Source organism: Carassius gibelio, chromosome B9 (assembly GCF_023724105.1).
Source record: "Carassius gibelio isolate Cgi1373 ecotype wild population from Czech Republic chromosome B9, carGib1.2-hapl.c, whole genome shotgun sequence".
Lineage (NCBI taxonomy): Eukaryota > Metazoa > Chordata > Actinopteri > Cypriniformes > Cyprinidae > Carassius > Carassius gibelio.
Genome location: NC_068404.1, coordinates 29,947,234 through 29,961,209, shown reverse-complemented (window position 1 = coordinate 29,961,209; position 13,976 = coordinate 29,947,234). Strand labels below are relative to the sequence as shown.

Here is a 13,976-nt window from a genome sequence, read left to right as displayed (position 1 = left end):
GGTGGCGCAAAGGGACGGATTGCGAAATGAATGTAATTGTAAAATGAGATAAAAGAAGGAAGTAAAACAACAATAACATTATGATATAACATTGTAACGTAAAAAAAAATTTCAAAATGTAGGATAATCTTAGGCTACAGTCTACTAAACAAAAATTAAAAGAAGACCTTTACACGAAGGATCATATGCATGCTATTTTTATATGTGTATTTATTTATTTTGTGTGTGTGGTTATGTGTATATATAGCTAAATGTTTTCATTTCGTTTTCATTTCGGTTCTTGGTTCTTTCTCGATTCTTGGTTTAAAAAAATCTTCAGGTTCCATATGCAGAGCGAAAAGGGAACGGTCCAGCATTTAGCAATAATTAGTATTAACTCTGTTATTATTCTTGATTTTTTCCAAGCTACCAACACTTTTCATTTTCGAATTATGCCTTATGTATGACCAAAAATTAAGTATTATTTAGTTTCAGCTGTTTGATCGCGCTGTTGCCTCGCGCACGCATTCACATTCAGCGTGAGCACTTTGACATATTGCTAATTATGATTTTTTTTTTTCCATCTATACAGAAACACGCGTGAACTACACAGCCTGTTTACCTCATGAATAATAGTTAAGCTTCAAATGGGCAACATCACGAATATGGAAACGTTTGGATTTCTCCACAATTAGAAAACCATACCTTATGCTTAGCTTTAAATTATTATTATTATTTTTTTTATTTTTTATTACTAAGCCTATATTATTATATACTGCAATTATATTTATCCATTAGAATTATATATTTTTAATTATTGTTTTGTTCTGATAAATTTGTTAAATTGAAAGGATTTGTTGTAAAGTGAAGGGAACTAAAAATATCCTGTTGGTACATTATAACATTATTAGGCCAGCTGTTATTATTTCTAAATGTAATATAATGCAACTTATACCTGACTTATATTTTTTCCTCTCACAAACTCTGATTTATTTTTTAGCGTGTTTAAAAAATAAAAAAAAGAATCCAGCAAATGAAAATAGGCAATTAATCCGTTAAAATTTGTTACTCTGGGTTAACAGTAATTATAATTATTTTATACTTCAGAAAAGAGCCTGGGCCTAATCTAGGCTAACCAGGGTTTTTTTTTTTTTTTTTTTTTTTTTTTTTTTTTTTATTGCATCTGAAAATGACTTTGTTCATCACATTCACTTCACGCGATCTGGCACAGATCTGCCTCCCGCGATGCTCAGCTGTGGATGATTTTAAAATGTTTGATATAAAGGTTGCTGTCCCATTTTATACAGAAATTGTTCATTTAAAAAAATCTAATTATATTGTTAGTTCTAATTATATTGTTAACACAAGTTCATTTAGGCTATTTAACATGCACTGTGACATTTTACCATTTTTTACTTAAACTTAAATAGGTAGTATTTAAATTCAAATTTAAAAAAAAGTTTTTAATTGGTTAAATTATTTGTATTAATTAATAATATGTTATCATGTTTATTCTTGTAGAAAATACGTGTTTATTCTATAAGAAAACAAGGGAAAAAATAAGGGACGATCCGAATATTTGTTTTGCTTTACCTATTTATGTAGGCTACAATTATAAAAAAAAATATATATATATATATATATATATATATATATATATATATATATATATATATATATATATATATATATATATATATATATATATATATATATATATATTAATATATTAATAAAATAATGTAATTTAAAAATACCATTGGCCTGACTAATTTTGACCATTATAGAATTCTGACTTTAAAGGTTAGTGATTTATGAGGTAAAAAAATACTGTGAAAATAATAATGCCATGGATTTTAGAAAATAACAACTGAAGGTTTATGAAACATTAGCCAATAAAGCGTTTTTTTTAAACAACGGAACTTTAAGTTGTGAACTAAAATATTATTTCAACCATTCAGCATGTGAATAAATAAAATGCATACTTTTCATAACATTTCATTATTCATAAAATGCATAACGTTTCTGGTGTTTGGATTTGTACTTCAATATAATGAGCTCCAAGTTTAAGAATAGCCCTAGACTGGTTTCTCTCTCTCACTCTCTCACTCTCTCTCACTCAGACAGTGAAGCCTCTGCGCGCGCTCTGTTTCTGACGCACTTCAAGCACTCGATTTTTTTGCTTTATTTGGTAGTATTTCAAATGAATGGTTTTTAAATAGTAGCCTATTATAAAACTCATTCTGGCGCCCCTGAATGAGTGGCGCCCTTAGCATTTGCCTATACCGCCTATGCCGTGGGCCGGCCCTGCCAAGAGCGCTCCATCACGAATACAATTCATGCCAACAGCCCATAATATAACTGCATATTCAGCAAGAATTCATTTTAAACGTATTTAGCTTGATCAGAAGGTTACAATGACTGCAAGAGTCGAGCGGGATGTTAAGAGTTTGTCTGTTTCTTTTACTGATTATGTTCGGGTTAAAGCATGATTTAAACAGATTCACACTCAATCGCTTTCGCAATAATGCATTCAAACAAATGTAATCTTACAGTGCTACTACATTATCAGCATGCTATCTGATTTTGAAATCGTTTCTGGTGTTTGGATTTGTACTTCAATATAATGAGCTCCAAGTTTAAGAATAGCCCTAGACTGGTTTCTCTCTCTCACTCTCTCACTCTCTCTCACTCAGACAGTGAAGCCTCTGGCGCTGTGACCCGGGAACAGAGGATTCCTCTTGGTCTTAAAGCCTTCCGCAAACACCCACAACCACAAATAACAATGATTTTTGTAAAATAATGATTAATTATTAATTGATGATTTGTTATTATCATTATGGTCTTGTGAAAATAATAATATGGGCTGCGAGAATATGATGAATACAAAGAGTAGTGCTGCTCAGTGCAGGCATGTTTCAGCCCAGTAACACACCGTTCCTCAGAGCCAAAACACAGACCGAATTCTGTTCAGCTGGAGGGGGTTGGGTTTTGTGTAGTTATTCATGGCTTGTGGTGGTCGAGATAAAGGTGTGAATTGCTCTTTCATATGGACAGTGTCTTATGAGGCTTTCACTTGCTGAACTGTTTTATATAGGACTGTTGTTTAGTTATAGACTAAAAAATGGTCTGCCCCCACGTAAGATTTTTCTAGTTCTAGTTCCACAAAGCACATGCAGAAGTAGCCTAATAATTGTGAAAAATGAGACATTTTAATTATTTATTAATAAACAAATGTTTTCTTGTCGGCTGCATGATGAAATTCACAGTGCTGGCTCTCTCCGACGAGAGAAATGCAACATTCACAGATTGCACAATTCGTTTTCGTTTAAAAAACATTTCAAGCTTTCTGTAGATATATTTTTAATATAAATTCATTATCAGGAAAAAAATTTAAGTGATGAGACTGCGCTTCCCTGTCATTAATGCACATTAATAATTTTTACACAAACACTTGAATATGAGCGTTGTGGTTTTCACTCACTCCAAGAGCCAGGGCCGGCCCTGACCAATTTGCTGCCCTAGGCAAGATTTTAGCTGGCGCCCCATGCATCACAGCCCATTTCCCCCTTTCATTGTGTTCATGATTTAGCATATATATATATATATACACACACACACACACACACATTACAGCAGAACTGTTTCCAACACTCATAATAAATCAGAATATTAGAATGATTTCTAAAGGATCATGTGATAGACTGGATGTCATGTGACACTGAAGAATGGAGTAATGATGCTGAAAATTCAGCTTTGCATCACAGAAATAAATTATAATTTAAAGTATAATAAATTGAAAACAAATTATTTTAAATTGTAATAATATATCACAATATTAAAAAAAATTCTGTATTTTTGATCAAATAAATGCAGGCTTGATGAGCAGAAGAAACTTCTTTCAAAAACATTAAAAATAGTAATGTTTCCAAACTTTTGGCCTGTACTGTATCCCCCCAAAACTGCAGAGTAAAACATTAATAAAAAATTGATAATAAAAAATGTGTCTTAAAACTGACATGATTGTACAAAATCACAGTCTGGGGACTCAGAACTCAGAACAACTGCTAACATTAAGTTTAAGGTAAAAATAACTGCCATGAAATTATTGTATCTTACTCCTATGCAATAAATTGTTCTTTCACTACATCTCTTTACCTCTGTCTTTATCCTCTTCTCTTCTTTTTGGCACTGTATCTATCGCAGACTATGCTCATTTATAATGTGTCATGTAAATTCGGCCTTCCGTCACAATCAGGAAACTTTCACCGTGTCTAGAACTGGCGCGAGCTGCCAGGCCCATTTCTACGAGCTGTGTGTTAACAAAAGCAGTGCTGTCTACATTGGATGCGGCGTCGGGCACGCTATACAACAAATTACCAACAACTGATCGTGCGCGCGCTCTGTTTCTGACGCACTTCAAGCACTCGATTTTTTTGCTTTATTTGGTAGTATTTCAAATGAATGGTTTTTAAATAGTAGCCTATTATAAAACTCATTCTGGTGCCCCTGAATGAGTGGCGCCCTTAGCATTTGCCTATACCGCCTATGCCGTGGGCCGGCCCTGCCAAGAGCGCTCCATCACGAATACAATTCATGCCAACAGCCCATAATATAACTGCATATTCAGCAAGAATTCATTTTAAACGTATTTAGCTTGATCAGAAGGTTACAATGACTGCAAGAGTCGAGCGGGATGTTAAGAGTTTGTCTGTTTCTTTTACTGATTATGTTCGGGTTAAAGCATGATTTAAACAGATTCACACTCAATCGCTTTCGCAATAATGCATTCAAACAAATGTAATCTTACAGTGCTACTACATTATCAGCATGCTATCTGATTTTGAAATCTTGAAGAAGTTAATAGATCTGTTTAGAAAAAAATAACTGACAAAAATATACTGTTATTTTCATCACAAAAAAAATTTCACAGCAGAAAGCAGCAATTACAGATGTAATGCTTACAATGTTATTAGTTTGGCATGTGATATAGGGAAAAAAGTTTACACAAAATAGCTTAAGCCACTTTGAAACTCTCCTGTTATTATTTTTTTATTTTTGTATTATTATTATTTTATATGCTATGTTATGAACATAACATTTCAAACATAGGCCTACTGAAATACTTTATTCACGGAGTGAAGGCGGAGCGTGTTTCTGGTATCAGTGCGTGCGGAGGGGAAGTTGTTGCTGCTCACAGACTGTGCTGTGTGTGAGAGATGTTTCACCTGACGAAATGAAGACGACCGCGGCAGTACAAGCATGGCACATCCGCAAAAATCAACCTGCAGCAATGCTCGTTCATCGACTTGCCAAGCTTTACATTTGTAGGTCGCACGGCAGTAAATAATTCGATAATATGACCATGCAGTCAATACAGATATTTAATAAAAACATTAAAACAAGCAGGGCTGTAAAAAAAAGCAAAAAAACAATAAAAAAACCCACAGGTCTACACGGGACACAAGTGGAGCGATCCAACAAAAGACAACAGAAACCAGTGATGGATACACTGGACACGATCCCCATCAGTGAACTGATGCTCGTTCTGTTTATGATGAAATGTACTGATACTGTATTCAGATGATTTGACACTATAGTGTGATGTCATCAAGTTTAGACACACTTTTCGCTGTGGGGCACAGATGACCACTCTCGTGTCTGGTGTCTTTCCAGCATTAAGGTAATAACATAAATATAATATAAATAATACTGCACACCTTTTAAATGTGTCAAATCTAAAATATGGTTTAATCCATGTAGCTTACAAAATATAAGCACAGTCTCAGGCACATGCTTGACATTTATCCTGCTTGAATTCATTCTAAGAAATGCACATAACTTCATAAATACCGAACTTTCATCTGTGAATATTAAATATATTAAATATTTAAACTACAGTGTTTTTCTTTCATTTTCTGTGACTGAAACTGACGTCTATTTGTGAAAATGTGCTTTGAGGCGCTTGTTTGATAACTTGTGGTTAAAGCGCCACTCAGCGGTCAAAGGCTGCAAATGCACTTTACACACGCCGCGGCGGCGGTACCCGCGGCGGTAAAAAGGGCCTTTTGAATGACTACTTACTGTAAGTGCTAATAGCTTGACTGTTACTAAAGAAAGCAGTCAGATCAGTGAGAGAGTAAGAACAGTGGGCTTTTGAGGAGACTGACCCGAGTACAAATCTGCATTTCTTCTCATTTATGGCCGGTTCACACCAAGAACGATAACTATAAAGATAACTAGAAATATAACAATATTAGCATCCACACCAGTGAACGATATTTTCTGTGTATTATAAGCGCGCGCGCGTCTGCTGCTTTAAATTCTTGAGCTCATTACAGCAGGATTGATTCTGATTGGCTGTCAATGTTTTTATCGTTCATCAGAAAAAGAAAAATCGTTCTGAAAGTGATTCCAACGATATCGTTTCTCTGTGCCTTTATCATTATAGCTTTGGTGTGGACTCTGCTAATATAACAAGAAAATATTTATTACCTACTGTTTTGTAAAGCACTGCAGTACATTGAGGTGTGAGTACTATCTGCGCGTATGAATAATATCTCACAGTGTAGGAGACCTCGGGATTTTATATCCTTGAGTGATGGAGAAACACACACACACACACTGTCTCTCTCACACACACACACACACACACACACACACAAACACACACACACACACACACACACTCTCTCTCTCTCTCACACACACACACACACACACGCACAGAGCACTACTCTGTACATATTAATACAGATCAATATAAATCTCAGCTGTGTAATGAATAGTGTGATTTAACATAAGACAGACTATTTGCAGGGATGTGATTTCCGTGTCAGAGTTTTTTTTCTCTTGGAGTGTGTGGCGGTAGGTTAGGATCCCCACTGAAATGTGTTTCTCGACCCGGTGACTTTTAATGAATGACGGTGAGAATCTGAGATTGGTAATGCTGTCATAAACTCACAACGGTTGTGCTGTAATTATATAATAGACTGTCTCTAGCTGATCACACGACTGTATTTGGTTAAAAATCCTGACAGTGTAATAAAGATATTTATTTTCTTTTTGAGTGAGGTTTTAAATTATTTATTATCTTTTTTTTTTCTTTTACATTTTAAATCTCAGTCCAGTGATTCATCACACATTGATTTGTTCTTTCTCTTTACTAATGGATTCACAGCTAAACTGATCTGATCTGAGAGAGTGAAGAGTGCGTCATTGTTCTCTACAGGTTGAGTTATTGTGGCGTCACAGATGAAGGTTGTTCTGCTCTGACTTCAGCTCTGAGATCAAACCCCTTACACCTGAGAGAACTGAGACTGTCTGAGAATAAAATAAGAGATTCAGGAGTGAAGTGTCTCTGTGCTGGACTGGAGGATCCTCACTGTAAACTGGAGATACTGTGGTAAGATTATAAATCCAGTCCATCTGACCCACGAGTTCCCCCATGAATGTTTTACTGGGTGACAGGGCCTTTAATTGGAGTAAATAATAACAGATATTACTGAATTCATGATAAATGCAGCAAATTTAATAATGCCTTTGTGTCACATCGAAATGCATTTGACAGTAAAGCATTGATTTTGAGCTAGAATGCAGGAAATCTATTGATAAATAAATTCTGTCATCATTTCCTCACCCTCATGTCAGTCCAAACCTGTGTGACTTCGTTTCTTCTGTAGAACACAACAGATATTTTGTAGAACGTGACCAAACCATTTTGGTTACCCTTGATTTCTGTATGGACAAAAACTTCTTGCATTTCTGAAATTATCTTCTTTTAAGTTCCACAGAAGGTTTGAAATGACACGATTTTGAGAAATGACAATTTTTATTTTTGGGTGAACTGACCTTTAAGAACTTATTTACTGGTTATATTTAAGTAGGCTAATAACAGTAACATTTATAATAAATACATCTCTATTGTACAGTGTTAATAACTGCAAGTTAAATTACTATGGTGATGAATTTACAAGTCTATGTTTTGTCATTTTCCAATTGACCTCGTGATGAAGTTTAGATTGTGGTGTGTGTTTTCAGCCAGCATCACTACAGAAGCTTTAATGCTCTCATATCACACGACTGTAAAACACAATTCTGTGTCACATCTGAATGGATCAAGACACTTGTGTTGTTGATCACTTTACTCCTGATGACCAGTACATCCCTGTCTGTGGGTCACAAGTCAGACTCTCTGACCATTAGACCACGACTGCCCCATATAGATGATTGATAGATTAGAAATATTAGACAGAATGGAAGGTTAAATGAGTTTGAATGGTCTAGAAATAGAACATAGAATGGCAGTTAAATGGAGTCTAAAGGCCTTCAGTTTGTTTACATTTGAATTTTGACAGTTGGAGTTTGAATAGTCTTGGCTCATCTGAACATTTCCTCAATGTAAGTCTGTGGGATTTTGATGATTTTTAATCTTCATTTTTAGGTAAACTGTAAATCGTAAATTAGAGGAGCAAGTGAGTGTTTCTCCAGACAGATCTGTGCTTATATCACTATGAAACAATCTCTCACATTCAGCTCTGTGTGTCTGTTCAGTCCTGAAGCACATGACAGTTTCAAACAGCAGCATTGAGCATCAACATGCAGAAATCTCATTCTATCAGCAGCAGTTTGTGGCAATGCTTGTCATTATATCTCCTCTCCTGCTCTGAGACCAGAGTCAATAACAAACTACACACACTTCAACTACAATTAACACGGTGTCATTGTTCTCTACAGGTTGAGTTATTGTGACGTCACAGATGAAGGTTGTTCTGCTCTGACTTCAGCTCTGAGATCAAACCCCTCACACCTGAGAGAACTGAATCTGTTTGGGAATAATCTACGACTATCAGAAGTGAAGTTACTCTCTGATCTGAAAGATGATCCACATTATAAACTGGAGAGATTATACTACTGTGAGTATATTATTATTTAAATCTTTTAAAATGGCCAAAGTTTAGTAACAGACATATTTGGAGAATATAAGATAATAATTCAGCTCCACTTTAGTTTCTGTTCTTTAAACTGTTTAATTCTGTGATGATCTATGAATATATGAATATGTTCATCTCCTCCAGTGTCTCTGTGTGTAAATGATAAAGAGAGAGTTGTTGATCATTCACTGTTATTAATCTATGATCAGTTGTTCATCAGATCAGAGTATGTGAGCGGAGTGGAGCGTCAACAATTTCTCCTCCGCGCTCCGATCATTTAATTATCACTCCGCTCCGCTCCACTCCACACTCAGTGATATCAGAAACACCGCTCCACCTTTACTCCACGTCTAAAGTATTTCAGCTAAATAGGTTTAACATGTGATTTCTTGTTAAATATCCAGTTATATTACGGGCTGTTGGCATGATTGTACTCGTGACGGAGCGGTGCTGGAGCGCTCTTGGAGCGAGTGAAAACCACGACGCTCCGACTTTTAAAAGATCTGCTCCTCGCTCCAGTCAAAATCACACGCTCCACTCCGCGCTTCGCTCACATACTCTGATTCATATCTCTGACTGTAATATGAATATACTGTGTATTTCTGAGCTGGATCTGCTGATGTGATGTGACAGCAGTAATGTCTCATATTCATATCTGACTGTCTGTGTGTTTTAGTGTAGGACTCTCAGTATTTAGACGTCAGTTCAGTTTCCTCAGGATCAGCTGATGGTGAATAAGAGCCGCTACAGGAATCAGTGATGTGAAGTTAAATGAATGCATGGAAGTGTAATGTGTGGAGCAGTGTTGATGAACAGAAGAAACAAGCTTCAAGAAACTAAACAAATTCAGCAAAAGACGTTTTTATCCAAAGGACATTAAGAAAATAGTTGATCTGTTTATACAGCACTGAAAACCAAGAAAATCAATGTGATATTTTCAGTGATGGTCTTATATCCTGAGCTGTCCAGATTTAATATAGATCATCATAACTGTGTATCCTGAAATTCAGAAATAGAAAACTTATCATTTGTACATTTTCTTATATTTTAATCCAGTCTAACATTTGAGTGTGTAACCTTTGTATGTATGTGTTTATTTTTATTAAAATATGTATCTTCTCGAGAAGAGGGACTTCCACTTGATATCGTCATGATACCTTACATTTCTCTTGGGATTGTGCTCTCTGTAAATTCTTCTCCTTCATTCTCTGTGTCAGTCTGTTCTTTCTCTCTTTCATCCTGTCTATTATTCACCTGTGTCTTAGTCATTTGGCTGCTTCTTGCTACTCTTCCTGAAGAAGGATGCTTTATCTGCTGCCTTTCTCTTTATTTTCCACACATTTCACTGACTGACTGACATAAATACAAATCAAAACATAAGCAAAACATATCAACATTAACATGTTTGAAAAACGGCAAAAAATTTAGGATTATTATTGAGCAAAGATTAGATGTTTTTGTTGTAGGTACCTAATTTTATCTTGACTTTATCTAGATCTAGAACTCTGCGTCATGCGCGTGACGACACAACTAGCGCAACGGTTATTCACATCCATCTAACATTAGCGTGTTTACATAGAAATGTAATATTACTGTATATAAAATCGAGTTAGAAGCTAGTAATTATATTGGTATGTTGAATCACATTAAAAGTTTCATGATTAAAACATACATTTATATATTCAGAGATAAAATAAACATAGTTTTGAGCATCTGAGTCGGCTAATATTAAGCTAGCAAAGTTAACTGCTCCCTAAGTTATCTCTTTGTTAAACAGGACAATGATAAAACTTCAGACACAAAATAGTTGAACGGAACTAAAATAATAATTTATCTGACTTTAATAACTTACCTGAAAAGATGTGTTTGTGTGCTCAAACACGAGTTGAACCAGGCACAAAAGCACGCTATGGAAACTCCCGCGATAGCGCATTTGCTTGTAAGTGACAAGTGATTCAATTGTCGTGATAGTTTCGCAGTCCGAACATAATTGTTTTGCCATGATCGATCGGCGTCATTTTGATCAAAATCCAAGAAACTATTATTATTATTTATAATAGATTTCGATTACGATCGGGGTGGCCCCCCTAGCTCCGCCCCTGCCTGTAGGACGGTGTAAGATGAACCAGACAGTGATCAGAATGTCCCAAAGCTGCCCATAGAACAGAGTGATATTCATCCTTTATTGTGGTGTAACAGTGATCCAATATATTACTGACTCTGGTGGGACATGTAACATGCTGTCTGTATTTTGGCAGTTCACGGGAGAGATTGGCTTTATTAAAGTCCCAGAGAATGATTAAAACAGAGTCTGGGTGTTGTTGTTCTGTCTCTGTGATCTGATCAGCGAGTTTCTGTAAAGCTGAGCTCATGTGCGCTTGCAGAGGAATGTAAACACTGACCAGAATGAACGAGTGAAACTCCCGCGGCGAATAGAACGGCTTGCAGTTGACAAACAGCATTTCTAGATCAGGACAGCACATCTTCTTTAACACAGTTAAATGTGTACACCAGCGTTCATTGATGTAAAAGCATGATTTCCCCATTGATTCTGTGTCGCGATCTGCTCTAAACAGCTGAAAGCCCGGCAGATGGAGCCAGCTGTCCGGTATGATGTCATTCAGATAGGTTTCCGTGAAACACAGAGCAGCAGAGTGTGAGAAATCCTTATTTGTCCGAGAGAGCAGGAGTTGTTTCAAAGAGAGTTTCTATTACAGGTCCTTCTCAAAAAATTTGCATATTGTGATAAAGTTCATTCTTTTTTTGTATTAAAAACTTTTTTGTATTAAAAACCCTTTTCTTTTATTGGTCGGAAGAAATATGCTAATTTTTTGAGATTTTGGGGGTTTTCATGAGCTGTATGCCAAAATCATCAGTATTAAAACAATAAAAGACCTGAAATATTTCAGTTGGTGTGCAATGAATCTAAAATATATGAAAGTTTAATTTTTATCATTACATTATGGAAAATAATGAACTTTTTTTTGCAATATGATTGAGAAGGACCTGTAATGTGGCTTATTGGAACACTTTTGTGCAAACGGCGTGCAATCTTCATTTTATCAAATTATCATAATCACATCTATTTATTTTACAGTCCTGCTACTAGCATTTTATTCAGACCAAAACCACTTTAATTCGGGTGAGAAAGTTTTTTTTTTTTTTTTTTGAGTGACTTTTGCACATATAATAATACTGCTGCAGATGCATTTCACAGCATTAAGGTTATCTATTAATTGATCTTTAATTTAAAAGACGATCAATCATCAAAAATTGACATCCCTAAATGCAAACAGTTGGATTGTATTGAGCTAATTTTATGACAAAACTGATTGAATTTTGAATTGTGTAAATTTTAATTATAAATGTGTAATTTAAACATTTTTTTGAAGCTTTGTGTTTACAGTGTGCAATATATAACATGTGTTCATGTTTCGCGTGTAAAAAACACAGTATTTTTCACACAATTCACCTATTTGTATACCGCTGTTTTCACTGTCACAAAAACGGCTGATGACTTCCTTGTTCTATAAAGTCCATCCTTCATAAATACGTAACGAATTCTGATTGGGCCAGCGGTTCCTGTGTTGTGATTCGACAGCAGCTGAGAGCAGGCTGACCTCCTGGTAACGCGATTGGACTTGTTTTGAGAAGCAAGTGAGCAGGAGCATGTGCTGGAGATGTACTCATAATCACAGGAGCGTTTTTACTTACGAGATGCACGTGAAAGTCGCATTCGTTTTTTTGCACAGCCCTAACATCTAGTTAACAAAGCTAAACAGCATTGCCCTTTGTGTAATAATTTTCGGGAACCGAGTTAAACATAAATTGTAACCATTAATCTCCAAGTACAGTGTCCCTGGGAAGCCGAAACAAAAATGATTGGACTCCGAGATGAAAATAAAAGCGTTTCAACGACATGGCAACAAACACAATATGCAGCTCTTCCTCCTTCTCTGTCGGAGCGCAACAAGACCACACCCCCCTTTTGTGAATTCATAAGGGCGGAGGTTAGTCAAAAAACTGTTTTAGTGAAGTCATTACTGCAGGAACTAGAGGGATGTAGTCCAAACGGGTCGTTCGATGTAGGCGAATTCTGTTCAATAAAATATCTCGCTTGGCATTGAACTTTGAGCTTTAGAATTTTACAGATATTATTTATACTCTAACAACAACATTACACACCAACTAAGTTTAAAACATGATATCACAAAGAAGGGGAAATTTAAGAAAAATATATTATATGGGATATTATATGGGATTTAAAACAGTTTTGAATTGGATATTGATTTTGACTTTTTTTTTTTTTTTTACTGAATATTTAAAATTTGAATTTTAACACAATGGATTTTTTTAAGGCAAAGTTTTATGGACATGTATTTTCAGGTCCGCTGCTGGCCAAATGTGTGCCCTAAGCAGGATTGTATTGTTGTGCCCCCCTTCCTCAAATATGATGATGGAAAAAAACACCTTCTATACGGGTGAAAATAGAACTTTAATCAAATAAAAAAGTGAATGAATAAATTGTATTATTTACAAATTACAATTGTAGCTCTCTACATTTACCTGTGGCTATAACTTTATTATGAATCTAATTTATTTATAGTCTCAAGCATAAATCATGCAAAGGGAAATTAAGCAGTTTTATTATGATTAAACCATGGTTTATTTTTGGAAGGGTTGTGATGTGTATGTTTTTTGTTGAAGAAATTATAAAGGCTGTGTCATCTATAGCAAAAAGTTGGCCAAAAATGAAAGATTAAGTGAATATTTTAATTAAATGTTTGGTCAGTATCCTAAACAAGGATTTGATCGTCCTGTAAGTGTGACAGCAGCAATCACATGGCATTTGGCTCCCTTTGCAGGCATTTGTAATAACATGTACATAAACTGTTTATTTTGTATTTCCCTACATTATGTATTTTAACAGTGTTATTATTAACCAATCATTATTGCCTTATTGTTTTTTATATAATGCATTTTAAGTCATGTCGCCACGGAAACAATGGGTCAGTTAAAATATTTGTAACTTACGCGTGAAAGGGTTGATTATATATTTTCTAA

General features: G+C 35.3%; 2 protein-coding genes across 39 annotated transcripts in view; one reads left to right on the top strand and one right to left on the bottom strand.

The window, feature by feature from the left end:
• LOC127964887 (NACHT, LRR and PYD domains-containing protein 12) overlaps nt 1-10,038 on the top strand; it is a 397,699-nt gene extending 387,661 nt beyond the window's left edge. For all 38 annotated transcript variants that reach the window (XM_052565342.1, XM_052565357.1, XM_052565359.1 and 35 more), the window contains 3 exons: nt 7,211-7,384; nt 8,716-8,894; nt 9,589-10,038. In XM_052565342.1, the coding sequence (XP_052421302.1) occupies nt 7,211-7,384; nt 8,716-8,894; nt 9,589-9,593 (358 nt within the window). In that variant the 3' untranslated portion in view covers nt 9,594-10,038. The remainder of the gene's footprint in view (nt 1-7,210; nt 7,385-8,715; nt 8,895-9,588) is intronic.
• The window catches only part of LOC127964895 (NACHT, LRR and PYD domains-containing protein 3-like), a 246,545-nt gene that overhangs the window by 173,491 nt on the left and 59,078 nt on the right, over nt 1-13,976 (bottom strand). The window lies entirely within an intron of this gene.